This window comes from Pundamilia nyererei, unplaced genomic scaffold, assembly GCF_000239375.1.
Source record: "Pundamilia nyererei isolate P.nyererei 1_Seehausen unplaced genomic scaffold, PunNye1.0 scaffold00166, whole genome shotgun sequence".
In the NCBI taxonomy this organism is placed as follows: Eukaryota; Metazoa; Chordata; class Actinopteri; order Cichliformes; family Cichlidae; genus Pundamilia; species Pundamilia nyererei.
Window position 1 is genome coordinate 134,667 of NW_005187567.1, and position 22,695 is coordinate 157,361.

General features: G+C 38.7%; 1 protein-coding gene across 1 annotated transcript in view; it reads left to right on the top strand.

Moving 5' to 3' along the window:
• Window positions 1–22,695, top strand: part of LOC102194574 (CUB and sushi domain-containing protein 1) — a 157,282-nt gene that overhangs the window by 128,954 nt on the left and 5,633 nt on the right. Inside the window, exons 51-64 of the mRNA XM_005745789.1 lie at window positions 2,452–2,637; window positions 6,319–6,495; window positions 7,001–7,186; window positions 12,234–12,407; window positions 12,540–12,606; window positions 12,962–13,068; window positions 14,996–15,069; window positions 15,917–16,028; window positions 16,220–16,399; window positions 16,898–16,960; window positions 17,603–17,764; window positions 20,088–20,200; window positions 22,085–22,172; window positions 22,405–22,531. Coding sequence (XP_005745846.1) covers window positions 2,452–2,637; window positions 6,319–6,495; window positions 7,001–7,186; window positions 12,234–12,407; window positions 12,540–12,606; window positions 12,962–13,068; window positions 14,996–15,069; window positions 15,917–16,028; window positions 16,220–16,399; window positions 16,898–16,960; window positions 17,603–17,764; window positions 20,088–20,200; window positions 22,085–22,172; window positions 22,405–22,531 — 1,816 coding nt within the window. The remainder of the gene's footprint in view (window positions 1–2,451; window positions 2,638–6,318; window positions 6,496–7,000; window positions 7,187–12,233; window positions 12,408–12,539; window positions 12,607–12,961; window positions 13,069–14,995; window positions 15,070–15,916; window positions 16,029–16,219; window positions 16,400–16,897; window positions 16,961–17,602; window positions 17,765–20,087; window positions 20,201–22,084; window positions 22,173–22,404; window positions 22,532–22,695) is intronic.

A 22,695-nucleotide genomic window follows, 5' to 3' on the forward strand; every position in this document is an offset into this window, starting at 1 on the left:
CGGGTGGAACCAAAGATCTCAAATTTGCAATCATCAGACCAAAGCACAGATTTCCACTAGTGTAAATCCATATCTGGGCTCTAATCCGAGGTGCTGTTAACTTGCAGTTTCTGAGGCTGGTGACTCAGGTTAATTTATCCTCAGCAGCAGAGGTGACTCTTGGTCTTGCTTTCCTGGGGCAGTCCTTACGTGAGCCAGTTTCATTGTAGCACTTGTTAGTTTTAGCAATATTCCGGACTGACTGACCTTCAGTTCTTAAAGTACTGACGGCCTGTCGTTTCTATTTACTTGTTGATTGGTTCTTGCAATAATATAAATTCTAACAGTTGTCAAATAGGGCTGTCATCTGTGTACCAACCTGCATAACACAGCTTATGGTCCCAACCCCATTAAGAAGGCAAAAATATTCCACAAATGAATCCTGACAACGCACACCTGTAAAGTGAAACCATTTCATGCGACTACATCATAAAGCTCATTGATAGAAGGCCAGGGGTTTGCAGCGCTGTTAACAAAGTGTCCCTACTTTCAGGAATCTAAAATATACAACATATTTAGAGTTATTTATCAATTTTTTCTTTGCTACATAATTCTATATATCTTGTGTCGTATATTTGATGTCTTCAATATGTATCTACAATGTAGAAAGTAGTAGAAATGAAGAAAAAACATAAAATGAGAAAGTGTGTCCAAACTTTTAACTGCTAGTGTATACATACTATGCAGAGATCTTGTCAGATGGTAAACAGTACCAGTAAAGGCTACAGAATAGCAAAGACTCAATGATTAAAGGTAAAAACAGTAGAATTTCAGGGAATTGAAGAATGAAACAAGTGTTTTTTGAGAACAAAAGATTGAGCTATTAAAAAAACAGCAACACCCCATCTGGAACAAAAACAGTGAGCCATACCCCACAGGCAAGTCAGCACTAAGACATCTTTGTTTTGCCTCAGCATAATATACTGTGAAGTATTAACTGGAACTGACAGGTATCCCTGACTGACGGACAGGCTCCTTGTGTGTTTCAGAACCACTCAATTCTTCACCGTATTGTTTTTTGATTTTAGATCAGAGACTGTGATGTACTGTATTGAGGAAATGACAGTGGTAGACAGTCACCTAAGAAACGTCATATTATGATCGAAAGTTAGTCCTTGTGCTCTATGAATATTTATCTCTAGATTCAATTTTCCACTTTCCACAGTTCCAGACATGGATAACATACCAGAAGCGACGCCATAATTTTAAATGAGTTAATCAATTTAATAAGTGACAAATTGCAGCAAGCTGTTTATATCGTTGATTATAATTACCTACCTTCCAGCTTACTGAGAACTAACCACCCCATGACCACGCTGCCCTTCATCGCACATGTCCTCCCATTTGTTCTACAAAAAAAGATGAAGGGAGAAATTATTTGAACATTTTCAAGCTGTTAAAAAAAACTTTTTTCAGTTTTTATATGCTTTTTATTGCATTACAAATTTATGACTATGCCACCATTTGACAGTTTTGCTTGTGTAAATTATCGTGACAAAGTATTTTATGTCATTTTTGTTACCTCTGCAATTTATCACAAACACAGAGACACGGTGATCTCTTACATGCTGGAAACTGAGCACACTTTATACTACAGGGCATATTTCCTGGCTTGAACTGCACATGTTAGAAACAGGCAGGAATAGAGAGGTGGCAGAGTCCTTGTTCACTTCTCAGGTTGTAAGCATTCCTCTACACTGGGGTTACACAGATCCCACAACACTACAACCGATCATTTCTAAACTCAGCATCAACAGTCTCAACAGCTGAAATGCAATAAGCTTACTCTGCTGGCCTCAAAACAGAGCACTCAGCAGGGCAGAATACATCCTGCAGCTGAAGAACTCATTGAGATGCAAGACACTGCATTTGGCGCTGTACCCTGTTAAACTCACAAATCCCTACCGATGGAATTTAAGCTGCTAAAATTGTAACACGCTCAGTGCTTTTAATGCTAGAACAATTTGGTATAGCCTAAATGCAAAGTACAGTTCTACAAAGTTTGCATGTCTGAGTATGTGCATCTATGTGTGAGTTACTGTATATGAAAAGGGTAAGCAGGCAAATTGTGTCATTGCAATTTCTCCAGTGCATATGGTGTTTAGTTGATGTTGTTGACCTCTAGCATGAATGCTTGCGTGTATTTTTAGCATAACGATACCAGTGAGAGACGACCTCCTGATCTAGCATTTTCCCATTTAGTTGCACAAATTCACTAAAACCTATTAGAACTAATGGACATGACTGCAGCAAGTGTATTTGGATCCACTGTGCAAATTGATGTGCTTTGATGTGTTTCTATGTTTGTGTCGCAGCAGTCCAGGATTATATTGGGGGGTGGGGGACTCATTTGGTTTTTAAGAGCATTGTTGAGTTTGGTACATTAACTTTATGCTTGCTTTCTTGCTGTAGGTGTGAGTGCTGGAATCTGTGGAGACCCAGGGATCCCTCCTCATGGTGCCCGTATAGGAGGAGAGGAATTTAAAACCAAGAGCCTTTTGCGCTTTAGCTGCGAGGCAGGATATAACCTGATTGGGTCAGCCGAGAGGACCTGCCTTCATAATGGCACCTGGAGTGGTACACAGCCTGTCTGTCAAGGTGGGAAGTGTCAAAATGACCATTTATATTCCTCATGTTAGGTGAAAGTTTGGCACTTGAACTTGAGTGAAACGTAAACTGCAGCTTACACTTTAAACAGCATATAGAACTTTTTATTTATTTAGTTATTTTCTGTCATAGTGCTGAAAATCGAAGCAGTACTTTCTTACTTGACTCGAGATAGATATTTATGGGGTCTTCTTATCTGTATTCTATTTATATAGAGCCTTTAAAAGGCTGCTGCTTGCTTTATACAAGAAATTTAAATGTGACAACATGCTGAACTGTCTGTTTTGAAAACATACACTTTGATGGCAAGTCGTCTTTGTCTCTTTTGAGGTTACCTTTGGGCCTCAGACTAGATTCTATAAAACATTGCCTTAAAAATATACCCTGATATAAAAGGAACCAAACAAGATTTGCTTATAAAGTCTGCCTGATATATGGATTTAATCATTTAGATCTTTATCCTAAGTATTTTCTTTTTTGTGAGAGTCATAGTGATTTAGATAAAGTAAGAGTGAAGAGCCCATATTGGATAATTGATATTACACATATTTATTGAGTCTTTGGGTTTTCGTAAAAACTTCTTTTTGACTCATTTTACTTCATTTTCTTTACTGTAATATGTTGGCCAGACTGAGATGGTCCACCATACTTTGCCCATATGTGATACAGATAGAGTTAAATATAGAGGTTTAATGTTACAAATGCTGATATTACACTTCTTGGGTTTTCCGTTTCTTTTATTGCGTTGAATATTAATGAGCAGCTGCCTCGCAGTCTGCCATTTTTCATTTGCTTGCTAGAAACACTTCTGCAAAACTGATCTCCAACGTCTCTCATCGGCGTGCAAAGCATGCTCTTGGTTTGCTGCTGGCTCTAAAAGTGAAGACGAGTCTTTTTTGCACTCTTGCCACAGTGCAAGTTGCTGTAAACTTTAGTTGGCACTCCCTACTTGTACATATGTTAAAAAGTACCGGTAAATGATAATTGCGGTTTGGGGTATAACAATGCAAAATGAATTATTGACCTCTGCAGGACCCTCTCTATGTTCTTGGTCTGGTTCTGGTTCACACATAGTTGCATCCTGGGTTTTTGTGTTACCAGCTGACACTTACAGAGTTATATCTGTAATCACATAATTAGGATACACAACCAACATTCCTTTGCCACATTGTGATTGACCTATTAGAGTAGGCTGGGCCATTTGGGAGGACAGCTTAAAGAGACAGGAAAGAAAAAAACAGCGTGTTTCAGAGTTTGTGTAGCAGTGTGAATTTTACTACAGTATGTGTACATATTTTGATCCTACTTAAAGCCATTCATTTTTAAATAAACATTATATAGGCTATTGAGTGAGTGTAATTCCTCTGCTGATTTTTCAGTTCCTCACTGCGGTCTAAAATTCTGCAGCAAGAACGCAATAATAAATCATTAACAACGTTGTCTGTCCATAAGTGGTCATTTTAATATGTTCTCAAAATTCAGAGATGTAACACCAGAGACGCATAATGTAAGACGATTGTTGAATTTAAAATATGAAGACTCAAGTTTGTTTGTTTGTGTTCATGCTTAGACACAAAGGATTGAAGTGTGTCACTCGTAAATAAGTTGGATCTTTGACAGCACTGTGTTAATAAACGGCATCCTATAGTCAACAGCTGTTTCCAAAGACACTCTTTGAACCCATGGGAATCCAGGGAAAATTAAAGTGGGTCCCCCTAGAACTGTAGAGACACTGGAACCACTAGCTGCTGCCTGTGTAGCCTTGCCGATTTTCACCACAGATATTCAGGCCGAGTAAAGCAGACATGGTCTACACTGTAGTCTGATGCAAATTTTAAATTCAATTGGATAGACGATTTATTCTCGCAGCAATTTGAGTTGCTAGGTCGAGGAAGAGGGAGTCACAATGTATCAGTGCTTGTTTATGTGCCTGTGACACAAAAAGTCACCGGTATACTAACAGTAGGACAAAGCGTACTTACTGTTATCCGTAAATTTAGCTGCTAAATTGCTGGGGGGTTTTTTCTTCCTGTTGGAAATCATTATCTTTAGACTGTATGTGTTTAAAATAATATAGGTGGCTGAAACTTTAAGACACAGAGCTCTAAACTGAAATTATGCAAAGCTGTTGTGGAAAGCGTGTGGTTGAGAAACTGCAGAAAGTCTCTAATTTTAACCTCTTGTAAGTCTTGATTTGCTTGTATATGTTGAAAAACTGACGTAAATATCAAGTCAGTCGTACAGACACACACAAACACCTTAGAAGTGTGTTTGTGTGTGCCATTGTCTGTGATTGTGTAAGGTAATTATTTATGTCTGTCTACAGTTGTTTTTCATTAAGCTAATAGTGGTTAAAAGCTGATTCAGAGAGGGTAAGACATCTGTCACTGACACACACAAATGCAAAGAAATCCATACACACTTCCAATTAAATACACACTCATCTACAGACTGTTACTCACAGATTTAAAGAAAGAAATTGCTGTCATAGACGCACATGCAGCTTTGTATGATGTGCTCCACCTACACGCTGTCTCACGTACTTTTGAACGAGGCTTTTAAGAGTTCTGGCTAATGAATGCCATCAATAGGTGTTTGATTGTTAAAGGCTGTCAGCTGTCATGATCTTATTAGGGAAATGTGCTGTGGCTGGGTGCTAATTTCTGTCGGTTCTGTTAATGTGCTGTGCCAGCAGACTAAAGGTCGATGGCTCACTAGATAGAGCCGTAGTGCTTTCCCGGCTGCATTCATGAACCGTCCCCTGACAATTTTGTCTTACAATCTACAAGACCAGCTGCGGCTCAGACACAAAGAAAACATCCGTGGCTCAAAAGAAGACATCACAGAGGGTGACTTTTTCCACAAAATAAAAGGGAACCCCTCAGATTCACTATAGGCTTTAGTAGAGGAACTGTTGAAGCAGCTGTGAACATGAACACCAGTGTGACTTAATGAATGCTGCAATGTCAAGCACACAGCCAATCCTGAAATATATTTCTGTATTCTCTGTGCTCTCATCTCTGCAACTGTGTTCTCCCCAAAGATGACTCAGGAAGGACATTGTCCACAAGTATTGACTGATAATTAGCTCCACAGTCCTGCTGCATGACCCAGTGCTGCTTCTTGCCATCATTTGTTTTCCTCTACAGTTGCTGTACCTCGCAGATGTTTTGGCAAACAGTAAGCACGACCAGGCAGCACCTGACCTTGGATCTTTTACAGGTGTTGTACTTGGCTCAGTGGCGTTTTGGAGGTTAACGTTAGTGATGTAGGGGTTTTAACAACTTCCCCTCACTCACTACGACACAACTGTAATTCATCTGTAATTAAAAGCAAAGGATCAGTCACACACACTCCTTTTTTACATTATTTTATGCATTTCTGCCTTGATTGGATAGTGAAAATGGAGAGAGACAGAAACATGCAGTAAAAGTCTCACCTGGGGACGAGCGCTCAGCTTTGGGGTCGCCCTAGCCCAACAGCCTTTAATCATTAATCAGCTTCACTACCTCAAGGAGATATTTTATGTTATTTCCAGCTGACTCTAGTGATAATCTCATTATTGTAGCCCACAGCTGATCAGCCCTGAGGGACAGGAAGACAGTATTGCTTACGATACCGATATTATCGCTGAGTTTAATCAACGCTGATTGGTATTTCCTCACCCCTCAGCTGTATCCTGTGGTAACCCTGGCACCCCAGCACATGGCAGAATTGTCTTCAGTGATGGCATCACCTTCGGCAGCTCAGTGGCTTACACGTGCTGGGAAGGCTTCAAAACATCAGGCCTGACCACCAGACACTGCACAACCAATGGGACGTGGACAGGACAACCCCCAGATTGCACTGGTAGGATGATCATTGCTGTCTGAGTGATTAGTTCAAACAGCATGGGATTCTCACGCAGCGTAGAAGCGCTGATTAAAATATTATCATTATTGTTATATGTATGGCAGTGTTTTTCTTTAGCAAATGGTTCAAGAGTAGCATAAATTGTTCAGGGACTGGGGAAGCAGCTGCTGTGTATCTTCAGAACTGCACAAGGTCTCTTGTGTGAGAGATTTTAAAGTGTAAAGTTTAACAGAGGCAGACAGATGTGTAGGAAAAGGGGGAGACGGAGGTGGGAGGTAGATAGAATGAAGTTGGAATGTGCTTCAGGGAAGTTACAGCGAGGAAGGAGAAAGAAATTCGAGTAAACAGAAAGCACAGTTTTTATGACATTTTAGAAAGCACAGTTTTTACGCTTTGGTTTTAAATGATGCTGCACTCATCCACAGCTCCAGGCTTACTGGCACACCACTGTATGACAGATTTAGGCTCACTTATACCATAACATTTTTGTTACTTCCTTTAGTGATCAGTTGTGGTGATCCTGGGACAATAGCTAATGGAATCTATATAGGAAGAGAGTTTAACTTCAACCACACAGTGATCTACCGCTGCAACCCCGGTCACTTGATGGAACCACCTGGACATGGACGCAACGTTCTGCGCTGCATAAAAGATGGAACCTGGAACCAAACTAAACCCAGCTGTAAAGGTATGAGGAAGTAATACATAACTGTTTCCATAGTTATGGATAAAAGCATGAAATGTTAAACTAAACCAACTAAATAAAATAAATATTGTTGAAAATTTACATGCTTACATGCAGAAATATTTTTTTTTCTGTTCAGTTCTGAGATTTTGAGCTATTTTGCTTACAAAACATGTTTTTTTTTCCAGAGTGGTAGAAAGAAAATGTCCTTTTCTGTTTTGGACTGATTTTATAAAATCCCCCAAAAAAAGAGAGAATTATAATAAATGTTTTTTGTAACATATAGATGTTAATAAGTGCAGTATGTGTGTTTTGATGCAAAGCTTTGTTTAGATTAGCCCACTGGTTATATAGAGAAGTTAAGGTATATGATAATATTTTCTGATATATGAAAATAAAAATGAGGGATTCCTTCTGTAAATGTCTATGATTTGCCAAAAAAGTGAAACAAGAATATTCCGATTTCTTTCCTAAAAACCTTCGCTAATTGTCCCAGAATTTGATTCATAGTCAGAACGGAAAGTATAAAAAGTTGTGTTGTATTCTGCATTGAAATAATAAAAACACATGGACTCGACATATTATAGTGTCAAATCTCAATGTAATGAGATCTTCTAATGGTAGCAAACAATGAAGAATTGTGATAGTAGTTAATGGTAGAGAGCACAAAAAACAAAGGGCGATTTAACTAAGAAAAACAGTATTGCAATAAGAACTGGTATAGTAAATAACAGCTTGTGAATTCAACAGTACATTAGTGGAAGAAGTGGAAGATTAGGCCACAGGAAGAATAACATTGCTCCTCACTATAACAGGGTGTTAAATCAGGGTTTATTTCCTGAGACCTTCTGTTTTCCCACAAACACAAAGGGGAGAATAAAAAAGGAATGCATTAAATTGAAATGGCTCAGAGTTTTACAACAGGCCATATTTAGAGTTTAGACTATGATACTCAACAACAGTAAAAAGGAATGTTTCCTGAGATCCACCCTGCCGTTTCTTCCCACAAACAGAAAATCTCCTGCTGGCTCCTGCAGTTGGAGAGGCTTTGAACTGAGATGAAAAAAACTGAGAAAGCAGGGATAGAGGCTACTGAGAGGGAAGCAGAAAGAGGTGCAGAGAGGAAAAGCAGAAGTAAAAGATAGTGTGTGATACTGATAGAGCATGTGACTTGGGGAGGAAACTGAGAAGCAAAAGTTAAAGGTGGTATGGAAAAATGGGAACGAGCCAGTGAGATACAGAGGTAGAAACAGGCTATAGACTAGAAAAGTCTTTCCTCTTTGCTCTCCTTTAGTTCTCATTTTCTAAATCTCCCCATCTCATGTTCAACTCCCCTGTTTTCATCCCCTCATCGATCATTTGAGCTCATTTTGTGACGAAAGCTTTTTAACACACAGACACCCATAGACACATTTAATGAAGGACCTATCGAACTGCAGGCAAAAGGGAATCAAAGGGACTTAGACATAAGAATGACAATGAGTGACAGAGGGGGAGACTAGGAGGAGGAGAGGGGCGGTAAGGGATGAAGGAGTGTATCGGAAGAAAACAATGGATTAGAGAAGAGAGACACAAAAACACAGAGTGACACACAATGCATAATCCAGAGATTTAGAGGGAAAGAAATTGGAAGGTGGAAAAAGAGAGTGTAAAGCAAGTAAATGAAAAAAGAAAAACAGTGAATGTGATGAGCCATCAGTGAGGCTACAAGGAGAAAGCAAAGGAGAAGCAAGTGAGAAAGGAAGCGAGTGATGGGAGAAACAAAGAGAGCCAAATCAATACCTGCCCCCAAACCTGTAAACACACGGTGAGAAAAGGGATTAAGCCCATAAAATTTGTTGGTTGGGTGAATTGCACCAAGAGAGATATGCTTAAAAGACAAAGGGAGGGAGGGAGAGGCAGTAATGGTGTGAGAAGGAGTCCAAGAGAGCTGGGGAAGAGGATGAAAGAGGACTGGAGCTGGGACAGAAGGCCAACGAAGAGAAGTGCAGGGAGAAAGCAAAGAAGGGTTAGAGGGAGTCAGGGGGGGAGTACCCAGACAGAAAGGAGGCAGGGGACCAGAGTGTAAGAAAGAGGAGAGTGTGGAGACGTGAGAGGAAAGAAGAGAGGATCGGGAAAGGAGTCAGCGAGCGCAATGATGGAGGGAAGAGCAAAGGCGCATAAGCAAGCAGGGATGAGAGTTAGTCCTCTTCCTCTGGGTTGTGAAGCCACCGTAGTCAATTCACAACAAGGAAAAGAGACAAAGAGGAAATAAAAGAGTTCAGGAACCTTCAATTACAGACCCGAGTGTTTTGGGGCATCAGAGTCCCACAGAAATATTGGTCTGGAATATTAACTGCTCAAGTCAATAAGAATGCATTCCTCTGTTTTAGTCAGCTAGAGTTTGTTCCCCAACAACAAAGTTGCTTTTAGGCGGAAGAAAACATTCATTCTGTGATGAAACTGAAACTTCATTAACTGCTGGCTAGCCACCAGCTATTATTCCTACAGTCACGTAACAATAAAATGATGAATCATGTACATACTTTAAGAAATTGGCATTGATTTGTGTGCAGGTGCGTAGGTTTGTTTTGAATGGGACAAACAAGGACACGTTGTAGAGTGGAGAAATATAATTTTTTTTCTAAGGCTGGAAGGATGGCTATGGGGAGGTGAAGGCTTCTTCACAACACTGGTGAGATAGAAAGCCAGAAGTAACCAGTTGATTAGCTTGCCATAGGCAGAATAACACAGAATTACAAATGAAATGCACGTACTTGTCACTTTATTAAGTACACCTGATGAAGTATTATTAATAAAAAATGGTAAATGGCCTGTATTTGTATAGCGCTTTACATAGGACTCCAAACCACTTATAGGTATTATTATTGTTAATATCATGAATTACTATTCATTATTAACCTTATTATTAATACATATCGTAGCAGCCAACCACACAAAAGCAACTCAAAGTAATGGTCAAAATGACCTGCTGAAGTTCAAACTGTCCAAGTTTTGATTTTAGGGAATTTGAACCTGCCATAGTTATTGATGGCAGATGGGCTGGCCTGAGTATTTCAGAAGCTACTAATCCAATTTCCCACACAACCAGTTCTAGTGTTTACGGGGAATGGTCCAAAAAGGACAGAATAACTGTGATCAGCCGTTTTCTGGAAGAACGCGTTCCTGACCGTGTCCGTGCCTTTATGACCACAGTGTACCCATCTTCTGATAGCTGCTTCCACCAGGATAACGTGCCATGTCACAAAGGTCACATCACTTCTTAAACATACCAATGAGTTCACTGGATTCAAATGGCCTCCCCAGTCACCAGCTCTCAATGAGCAGAGTCCCTTTGGGGAACAGGATATTCACATCATGGGTGCACAGCTGATAACTCTCGGCAACTGTGTAATACTATCGTGCCAAAATATGGCATTGATTCTCTGTGACAAAGAATTAAAACAGTTCTAAAGGTAAAAGGGGGTCCAACTCGGTACTAGCAAAAGGTGTCCTTGATTAATTTTTGATTTGATTTTACTTTTTTCAGAAAGAGTGACGATAATGCAAACAGAGGAACAGAAAAATATTCCAAAAAATGAACAAGAAAAAATTAAATCTGTATACAGTATAATTACAGATAGTTTTATATACTTATTTTTTTACTCTCGATTACATGTGTTTATGCGCAATACTTGCTTATTGCTTTGTCCTCTGTATATACAGGATGTTTCTGTGCTTATCTGCCACTCTCTCTTTCTCTCTGTGTGTGGGTATGTCTATTGTATATCATCATAGCAGAATGAATGGAGCATGAAACCATCTGTCTCCTGGTTAGATGAGAATTACACTGGCTTTATTAGATGTTTGAAAGCATGCAGATGGTTATCATTATCGTGGGGAGTCGGGCACATGCACACGCAGAGATGTTTGTCGGAGTGTTATGAAGTTAAACGCACACATATCCAGCTACATAAAAATGCTCTTGCATGTATGAACACTCACAGCGAGTTTCTTAAAATCTTGTAAAAAGTCCTTTAACCTCCAGTCATCACAGAAATAAATTCTCTGTGTGTAACAAATGCTTTTTTAAATGCATACTTGCCTATGTGATGCGTCAGACAATTTAATCCCAATATTAGTTATATAAACTGTCATTTCCAAAATTGAGTTTCTAAATAGGACTGAGTTTGTGTGAGTCATTAACATTACATGAACAGCAGCTCCGTGCGCTCAGCTTCATGTACACACTGGAAAGAATAATTAAGTGAATTTGCATTTGTGTGTCCATTTTTTAATAATATGGTCAGATCTTCAGTTATTTCTATGAATGAAAAACACTATTTATTTTAACGCAAACATATCACTGTGCCGCTTGGATGCCTACTGAATATTTAATTTTAACATTCACAGTATTGTTAGTTTTTGAGCCCGAAGGCTAATGACAAATGGCAAAAGCTAAACGGAGTCAGGGGTATGCAGAAATCAGAAATCAGAAAGGGTTTGCAGTCCATTTAATCATTCAAGGTGATGGTTAGAGGTAGTTTGATTTATAAAACTGATATTTTTTATATATTGTGAGTTTTTTTAGTCTTGTGAAGCAGAAGTGTATCAGGAACTCTCAGTTCATCGGTTAGTTTTTTTGGTTCGGTAACCTAAACATGGCGATTTGGGTCATCCGCTGCTTTAACTCTATACATATCCAAATAGTGGTGATTACAGTCATCTGCAGATTTTGCTTTTTTCACATCTAAGGATGTATTTTCACCTCCACCTGTAGTCTCAAGTCATGTTGACCTTTTTCCAGTTGTTCAATTTCCAGCTTTGTTTCTCGACCCCCGGCTGCTATTTCCAAGTCAACTCGAAAGTTTCCTTTCTAATTGGTTCATGAACCCTAACAGTCACCTCTGTTACGGAATTAAGTTGTATACTGCATGAACCTTACAACCAGCTCTGCAAGACTACTACTAGATATGTGTTGCAGTGGTGCATTAGCTCATGTTATCTTTTGAACTGTTTAATTTCCTATTATTTTATTTTACTGTATATAATGCTGTTATATGTGTTTCAGTGATCCAGTGTGGACCTCCCCCTCAAGTACAGAATGGGAAGGTGGAAGGGACCGACCATTCATGGGGATCGAGTATTAGCTATAGCTGTTTCCACGGTTATCAGCTGTCCACTCCTGCTGTGTTAACTTGTGAGGGGAATGGGACTTGGACAGGAGACGTCCCACAATGTCTGCGTAAGTTAGCGTGCCGCTGCATATACTATACACTGCAGCATGTTGATGCACATTACTGTTTACCTTTTAGCATTTTTAACCGATCTGTGCACCAGTACACAGTCCTAATCGCCATTTTTATGTCTTTTCAAGCTGTCCTATGTGGTGATCCTGGTTCTCCTGGAGGAGGATTCAGAGAGGGAAATATCTTTTCATACCGGTCAGTGGTTTATAAGTTAATGAATAAGCCACAGTAGTTCAGTGTATAATGTGGTTATGCTTTTTAGTTATAATCATAAGTATTACATGGCCGAATGGGGACTCGACTATCTTGAAATACATTCTCTTTTTTAAATAGCATAACTGAATTGCTACTGAATAAAAGTTGTATTATGTCTCCTACATTCTGTGCTCTACACAGCAACTAATTTACTTGCGTTATCCTGCCACAAAATACTTTTTCACTTCAAAACCCCTTTGATAAGTTGATGAATTAATTAACATTCCTCATTACTGCCTACTTTTGTGCAATTTTGGGGTTTGTATTATAATTTAATATTTGCTTTCCTACATAGGTCAGAGGTCAGGTTCTACTGCCATGCCCCCTACTTGCTCGTAGGCTCTGCATCCAGAGTCTGTCAAGCAGATGGAAGTTGGACTGGCCAACAACCAGCTTGCATAGGTAACTAAATGTAAACAATATGCTGACTTCATATTTATGCCCCATAATGTATATAGGAATGCAACAGAGATGCTGCCTCAGCTTTAGATGTAGATACTTCATATATACTGGACACAGGACTTTTTACAGTATCTTGATGATAGTCCAGCGTGAAACCATAAACATCCAGAAGATTTTTTGTTTCCACATGTCAGGAAACTGAGATCTGGTAAGCTTAAACAAGTTAAAATTACCTATCATGTATGATATGACATTTACAGAAAACAGTGTAAGATTTCAGTGCTTTTCTGGGCTTTTATAAATGCGTTAGTGTCAGTTTGTTAAAGGAAATTGAGATATCTGGTCAGTATATTGCTCCCAACACACTTTTGCATTACACACAGAAAATCATGCATAAAGACTTTAGACACATTAACAGAATGCTTACATAAATCATAAATACATATTCCAGTAGTTTCACAATTTTAGATGAACAATTTGTCTACTGCAAAGGAAAACATTTTATCATATTATGATTAAAATTGTGTGAAATCAGATTATTGGTAAACAAGATTGTAGAGCTTACTCATATTCACATCTTGGCATTAGTATTCCTGCATACCTAGAGCTGAAGATATTATCTCGTCAACTGATGAAGTGTGTAGTTTTGATGTCAGCATTTGGTTTCTTTAAAGATTTTATCTTGTAAAGCAGTCCTTCACTTTTTGATGTGAAATTGAAGTGTTTGTGTTCGCTGTTTTGGAAGTGTGGAGCTTATTTTGGAACAAGTTGTACAATTACAAGGAAAAAAGTGAAATTAAATCAGTCTTGCGAGAACAGCACGGCCATCACAGAATTTCTGTCACGTTGTTCTGCTAAAAATAATTGTGTTTTTCTATGTTACTGCATGTTGTTCAGATTTAAGTGCTAACTGGGTGCTTACATAGAAAAGTTATACTTCTTAAGACTTTAATATTTAATATTTACTATAATGTATTCTGATAGTGGTGAGGCATTGAATAATCTTCTGTGTTAAGTGCCTGAAGTCTTACCAATAAGTCAAAAATCAATTTAAAAAAAGACTTTATTAGTTACACCTTGCAAGCACTGGTCTGGATCCACTTTTGCCTGCAGAACTGCCTTAATTTTTCATGGCACAGATTCAGTAAGGTGTTGGAAACATTCCTCAGAGCCATAATGACAAGATAGGATCACACAACTCCTGCCGTTCCACCACATCACAAAGGTGCTATACTAGACTGATAGTATCTTATGTCTGTGGGGGCTATTTGACTACAGTTAACTCATCGTCTTGTTCAAGAATCCAATTTTTCAGATGATCTGAGCTTCATGACGCAACATTAACCTGTTGGAAACAAGCCATCAGAAGATGGGTAAACAATAGTCATATAGTCCGTGGTGTCCATTTGGTACAAATGGGACGAATGGTACCCCCACAACATTACACCAGCTGCAGCACCTTGGTGTGGTCTTCTGCTTCTGTAGCCCTTCTGCTTCAGTGTGTTGTGCAGTCAGATATGCTCTTTTGCATACCTTAGTTGTAACAAGCAGTTATTTGAGTTAGTCTTCCTATCAGCTTGAAGTCATCTTGCCATTCTCCTCTGACCTCTGGCATCAACAAGGCATTTTGTGAACCCTACAGATGTGCAGGGATTTGTGGCACCAAACACCATGTGTCATTCAAAGTCTGATGCTCAGTTTGAAATTCAACAGGTCCATATACTGTGGGCTGATAGACATAGACATGTCTACCGGCCCACAGTAAACACACTGAGGCCCTGCACTGTGATTTACTGATTAGATATTTGCACTAACAACCAGCTAAACAAGTGTACCTAACTAAGTAACCGGTAAGTGTATGACACTGAAAAGACTGTAAAAGATATAAATATTTCTAAAAATGTTCATTGTGTGAATGTATTTGCAGACCCAGCCTTCAACAGCTGTCGTGATCCAGGAACTCCAGCTTATGGTATCCCAGTCATGGCCCAAGGCTTTCAAGTAAGAAACATTTATTAGTGCACTATAAAACATATGTATAATTCATTACATATCTGGAACACTAATTTATTCAGGTAAGAATGTTATAGCACCAGCTGAAGTTTTTTTCAAGTAAGAGGTATTTATTATACTGTAAGTATGCACTTTCAGATAAAAGATTGTGAAAAGTAAGCACTTTATTTTACTAAAATGATGGGATTAATGTTTAACTTTGGCAATTTTGCAGATATTTTGTTAACATGATGAAGGGCCACTACAAGTATCTCAGGAAGTGTTATATAAAAGAAAATTCAGCATAACAGAACAAATGGCATCAATGTTCTACCACTTTCATGCATGCATCCTCAAATGAGATTAAGTACTGTAGGTCTGAACCAAGAATCAGAGACTTCATATGCAAGTGAAAAGTAAACACCAGGGAAAAGCTAACGCTCAAAGTTTTTAAGGTTCTTTTATCTTTGCACCAAGCTGTCTGGAGAAGAGATAAGAATGTGTTGATGGAATATATTGGCTGTCCAATCCTTAATGGAGTTTAAGCAAACATGCAAATCCTTCAATTTGTGAAGGCATAATTGGATATCATCTTCATATCATATTTCCCCTGACAACTCTATAAAGAGTAGGAGGACTACTAACACCAGCAGAACAACACAGACACAGCACGTGATGCAGGAGCAAAAATCGAAGTTTAAATGTTTGATAAACTTCATGATCACAACAAAAGTTAGAAAAATGGATGTGCTATAAGGTTTTAGCGGTACGTTCAAGATGAATGACTATTGTGATTACTATATGGAGTTTTAGAGGCTGGGGGAAGACTTTTTATCATGCTTTTTATGATAAATAGGTTGGCAGTAAGATTTCCTTCAAGTGCCGCAAAAACTACCACATCCTCGGTTCAACGACAAGAACATGCCTAGAAAACCTGACCTGGAGTGGAACTCAACCTGAGTGTATAGGTAAGGAAAAACTCCGTGCACAATCACATTTGTATCTTCGGCACATCAGTAAAAAAAAACCAACTTGAGCTAATTAAAGTCAGTGTTGGTGGTTGTATTTGTAATTTAATGGAGAAAAACTTCCTATCTTGTTTTAAACTAAAGCATGGATGTGTTTATGATAACTGCTCTTTCCCCTCCCTGTCACTCAGCCCATTCATGCAGACAGCCAGAGACCCCCAGTAATGTAGATGTTCGATCTATGGACCTGCCTACCTTGGGATACACTCTGATCTACACCTGTCAAGAAGGTTTCTATCTGGCTGGGGGCTCAGAGCACAGAGCCTGTAAAAGTGATGGTAGATGGTCAGGAAAACCACCGCTCTGCAAAGGTATTCAGATTGTATCTTGAAAGTGCACTGCTTGTAAAATGTGCTGATACGTTGCCTAAAATCTAGAATGGATGTCATATTCCCATATGGTTTAAGATAAATACAGCTTATCACACTAATATTATTTCCGTGCTCTGGGAAATCAGCCTCAGGCGTATGAATGTTGTTGTTGTTGATATTTTTTATCACATACTCATAGCGCTATCTGTTCTCAAAGATGAGGAACTGATGGCTGTGAATGTCGTGATATACAAGTGTATAGCAACAAGACAATAATACCCAGACAGGAAATGGACTGCCAGCAGTTTTCTGTCTCTTGTCTTGAAGTAGCACATGGCAAAGCAATTAGATAATGGGGTTTTTTTAACATGTGCTTTTCCTGTTTGCTCAGTCCCGTCACATACTTATATTTTCCCAAATCTACCAAATGCTCTCTCTGCATAACTTTAAATGTCAAGCAAACAGCATTTATCTCTGTGTGTTTTTTTAATGTTTCAGTTGGAGTCAAAGTCAATCCCAAAGGCAGAGGAGATACAGATGTCCAAAAGAACAAGATTCGTGGTATGCAGAGTTCACTTCCACCACAAATGTACCGTGTTACCCATGTTTGTAACAGAGTTCATTAAATTGCGCTTTGATAAACGAGATTGAGACAAAGTATTCCTCAAAGAGGGTATTGAGATTGCAGTGAGTGTTCATTCCACAGAGCTTTTTGATTTTATAGGATGACAGTGAAATGCTGTGAAGTACAGCTGAGATGCAGCAAATAAATCAGTGAAAACATTCAGGTGAAATACCACTTAATGCCTTATGGGTTTTAAGTAGGATTTTGTAATCAATATATGCATTTAGAAGGAGACAGTTTTGATCTTCCATGAATCCTGCAGCTGCTGTGTTTTAAAGAAGTCCTGTTTCTAAATGTAGGATTCAGACAAACTCACACTGGCCTGTTCAATTATGAAGTAACTAAAAGGTAGAAGTGCTGTGTCTTGTCTTGTCAAATATTTATGACTAATCCTAATAATAATAAATGTTTCTTCCCTGTTTGTGACCTTTAATGTTATTTAGTGCTAACAGGGAAAGGGTGCAGATTATAGCTGACAAAAATATCCAAAAAACAGTGTGACATTAATGATATTGATAGCAACAGCAAATGCTAAACTTTAGATTTCCTCCTGTTTTGTGCCTTTGACTTCATTGCAGTTCCAGTGGATGTCTTCTCTCCGAACTCTGAGTGGAGCGGCTTCTATGAGTACCTTGGGAAGAGACAGGCCACTGCCTTTACAGTTACTGGGTTCAATGATACCAGTGGTCGAGTCAACATCACATTACTGGAAGCCAGCGGCGTGTCCATCAGATTGTCAGGTAAAACAAGAAAGGAAGCACTCAAAGCAAAATTTATTATTCACATTCATAAATTTGCTTTGTGTTGTTAGAGAGGAGCTAGTGCTCTACTTTCAGACTGTGTGAAACACATTAATGCAGTTTTATACATAAAACAGAACCAAGAAACACTTGAGTCAGTTTGTTGCTTCAGTTAAACAAAGGCTGATGTAAGTATTACAAGTCATAAATTATATTTGAAATACACCGATGTGCAATAGTCTTGAGCCACCCCTTATTTCTTTTCGTTTTGTTTCCAAGGAGCCCGGCCTTGTGTTTTGTTTTTTTAAATGGTCTTTCACCGGACCATTTCCAGAAGAATGTTTATTTATTTATTTATTTTAAAGTCACTTAGGACTGGCTGACAATTCATTCAAGCACAAAGGAGGCACCTTACTTAAGGGATAAACCACAGTTTTATATACACATAACAGAAACAAAAAGTCCATTTTAAATAGCATCTTTAGACACTTTGTTACTAGCAACCTGTTGCAAAAGCACATAATTTGTTCCCTCTTCTTTAGTTGAATCTGTGAAAAATAACAAAAAGTAACACAGTTCAACAGGCATAAAATAGTATTTTTGCAATAACAAAGTGATTCCCAAAGAGCTGCTGCCACAAATTTGGCAAATCTCAACATGGTGTGCAGTATGTCCTTAAAACAACAAGGAACCAGGACAAACAGAGCACAAAAGAAGAAAGTGAAGGACCAAATAATTTGTCTACAGCAGATGAACATTATTTGAAAGTCATGTCCTTAAGGAATAGGAAAAAAAATAGAGCAAAACCCTGACACAGGACCAGAGAGATACATGCGGCCGTTCAGTGGATCAGAAATGGTTTCGTGGAAGTATGCCTGTCAAGAATCGACCATGCAGTAATGCCTGGAAAGCCACTGATTGGCAAGAGCTTAATTTTTCATCATAACAGTGATCCCACTCACACTTCCAATATAGTAAACGCATACTTGCATTAAAAAAACCACAATGGAACACTGAGTCATGGATTGTCTTCCTCAAACCCCGGACCTATTGAAGCAGTGTGGGATCATCTTTACAGAGAATGGAACAAAAGGCAGCCAACATCCAAAGAAGACCTTTGGAATGTCCTCTAAGAAACTTGGAGAACTATTCCTGGCTGTGTTGAAGAATAAAGGTGGTCATACTAAATAGTGATTATCACGCTCTTAAGTTTTTGTCTCCCTTTTTTGCCTGTTATTTCCAATTATGTTTACATTGGACCCATTTTCCCAGCAAAATATAAAAAAATACAGAGTGACAAAATCTCATCAAATATAGAAAAAAGTTTTAAAAAATTACTTGATTTTATACGATGTGAAGGTCTGAACTTTCTCATAGCACTGACTTTGTTGTCAGTGAGGTAAGATTTGCATATATTAAATGTAGTGTAAATATCACAGAAGCAGCGCTGCTATAGGTGCAAATACACAGCAGGTTATTAAAGATCTGATTTTCTTTGCACAATATTAGCAAAGCATCATTGCTATCTATGTTAAATCTGGCACGTTCCTTTATATTGCACATTTTTCTAAACACTGTTCTGTTTAATTTATATGAACCATAGATTTATGTGTTAAAAAAATTACTAGTTGGTAAAAAATGGAATTTAACTGTCAGCCAGTCGAGAATCTTCATCAGGGCCGGCCCGTGGCATGCGCCGTATAGGCAAATGCTAAGGGCGCCGTCCATCAGGGGGCGCCACGCCAGTGCCACAAATGTTGAAAAAAAAAAAGAAAAGTTGGTACTATTATTTCTAAATACAAAAAATAATCCCACGTTAATTAAAATGCAAAGTAAAGATTATTTAATAGAAATATTATTTGTTACAACATTACACTACACTGCTGATGTAGGGGGGCGCCACCTAAAATCTTGCCTAGGGTGCCAGATTGGTTAGGGCCGTTTCTGATCTTCATCTTAGATTTCTGATGTCTCACTTAAATGGACTTGTCATATTAAACAGCAGCAGTTTTGTGTTGTGTAGTTAACCAAGTAGAGACGTGTAGCTGAAGGGTAAATGTCACTTTTTCCTTTCGTAATGTGTCATGTGCCTGGTGAAGAAAATAGAGTATGATCATTAAACAGTGTCAAAGTGTCTTCTTCTTCCTGTTTGCTTATCAACTTTTCTGTCAGTCTTTTCACTTCTCAATTTCCAGTTGCACCTTTGCCTCTGTGTCTTTCTCTTTGCATTTCTAACCGCTTTCTAACGTTCGAACCGCTAACAAAAAAAACAAGGCGCTAGCCAAGCTATTTGTATATTTAACTGTTCTCTATCTCTATCCAGGTACCTACAAGGCAGAGGAAAACCAGCTGCTATTGAAGGTCTACCAGGTGAAAGGGCCAACAGAGCACTACTACAGCAAGTTTAAGAATGACAACTGGGCCATGGATGGATATGTAAGAAAACTTCCTCTTCTTTTCCTGTATCAAGCATTTTTTGCTTCTTGTCAAAGAGGTGCGTTGTGATATGGATATATATAATATAATAATACAGATATAAAGATTTTGTTAAGTAAGCATCAGTCATCTAGAGTCAGGTACTGGCAACACATTTCTTTTTGTGGATATTCCGTATCATAGCAACCAAAGCATCGGAGCTGCACTCTTAAGCACTCCCAGCTGGGCATTTTAAGAGGAGTGCCTGTACCACCCATTATAGCATATTTCAGAACAAATCCTTGCATTTATAATTGTGGAAACTGACTTTGTGCAATGCTTCACAAAATGATGGTGTCACTTTACTGCTCAGTAAACAGCTGCCTGTCTGTCATACAGGCAGGAATGAATCAGTCAGTGTGGGAGTGAATTTGGACACGGCTTGTTGTCACCATGAGATGCCCAGGCATGTGTATAACTCCAGAAGTTAATATCCTCAACACGATATTGTTCCAGCATGTAACTCTCCACAGGATCACAAATCTGGAGCTGAGTTATTCAATAATTATTCCACATTTTCTCCATGTATCCCAAATTTCTTTTTGACACGTAACGTTGTATACATTAGTTTCCAACTGCTTTGATTAAGAAAACCAGACAAATAATGAAAAAAAAAAGCCCACTTTTTCATTATGTGATGCAAATGTGAAGAAATATGCAACCTCAAAATTGATATTCAAAGCTGGGACTTTTTTGGTCTACATATTGTATCGCTGAGAAATTTGACAGACAGCTGGTCATGTTTGACATGTTGACAGAGAGGAGAAGTGAAAAACTGAGTAACTGTGTGTAGGAACTATAAAAGATTGTTGTAGACACACATGAAGGAAAGAAGTGTCAGAAAGAATGAAGGAAGGAATGATGGACACACAGACAGACAGCTAATCTGGATGCAAATGAAAGAAAGTGATGACGTGGCTCGGTGAGATTCCGATTCCCGAAAAACACAATCTTACAGTCAGAAGATGAAATTTTGATTGTTGCTCTCGGAATAAAGCAGTCCTCAAATTCTGAACTAGATGAACAGTGGAGCAAAGGGGGTTGATAGAGAGCGGAATATGGAGCACAGTGTAGAGGATGTGGTATTCATCCATCAACCCTTTTTCAGGTTGCAGGAGGGCTTCGGCCTGTCTCACCTGTCAAAGAAGCACCCGGGACAGGTGCCACTCCATCACAGGGCTAACAAAGACACACACTCTCACATTCACACCTACAGCAAATTTAGAATTGCCAGTTAACCTACCAGCAACACTTCGAACTGAGGAAGGAAGCTGGAGTACATGGAGGAACTCTATGAATAAACAGGCTTCAGTTCAATTCAGTTTTGTCATGCCATTGTATTATAAGGTAAAAAACTTGCAGTAATAGAGAGAAAATCCCAAGAACCAAACAGCTCACTTTATGCTAGCAGCTGGCGAGAGTGGGAAGGAAAAACTCCCTTTGAACAGGAAGAAAGGGAGGGACAGCCATCTGCAGCAACCACTTTTTTTCAGGACATTGTGCTTATGTAACAAAATTGCATGAAGGGTTTACATCTAAATAAATGTTTTCAAGTCACCATTTTGGCAAGATTTATAGAGAAGAATTTTCACCACCAGATTCAAACCCATAAATTTCTTGCTGTGAGAAGATAGTGTTAAATACCGAACCATTATACTGTCAAGGGTAGTACATCAAAAGTATACCCAACATGAAACCGTTTATTACATTAATGCAATTTATAAAAACAACACTTTAAATAATTGATCATGCAAATTGTGGCTGCATGCAGTATACTGTATATTACATTAACAGTATACTTCACAGTACTGTAAGTTCCTATTAAATTGTACTTCTGTTTTTCAGGTTACTGCTGAATCGGACCAGAAGACGTTTGTCTACCAGGGCCATATACACAGTAAAGATTTTGGCAAGTTCTATCTGACAAGACAAGGTGGGCATTTTTGTAATGTCACCATCAGTATTAACATTATGGAAGCACTAAAAGATTTAATATTAATGAGGTCTTTTTATCAGTTAAATCATATAAAATAAATGTCGCTTAAGCCTAAATGGACACAGGAGAGAAACTAACAATGCAGAAAGCTTCTTTTAACCATGCACTAGGAGGTGTTTGTGTGCAGGGGTTTATGCATGTGTTGGTTTATCTGTGTCTTTGTCCCTAGACCCTGTAACCATGCCGATGGACCCATCAAACCCTTACACAAACAGCAGCTCTGTGGCAGCAGCCATCTTAGTTCCTTTCTTTGCCCTTATCCTCTCCGGATTTGCCTTCTACCTCTACAAGCACAGGTAAGCTATATCATCAACATCAGTCCTTCAAGAAAAAACAGACGAGCAGCAGAGTAGAATACAAAGCAGGTGTTCTGGCTTTTCTTCAATCTCCATACTTCCCATTCTAAATGGGCTGACACCAAAACTTAACCATGCATCTTTTGAGACTCACAAAGTACAAC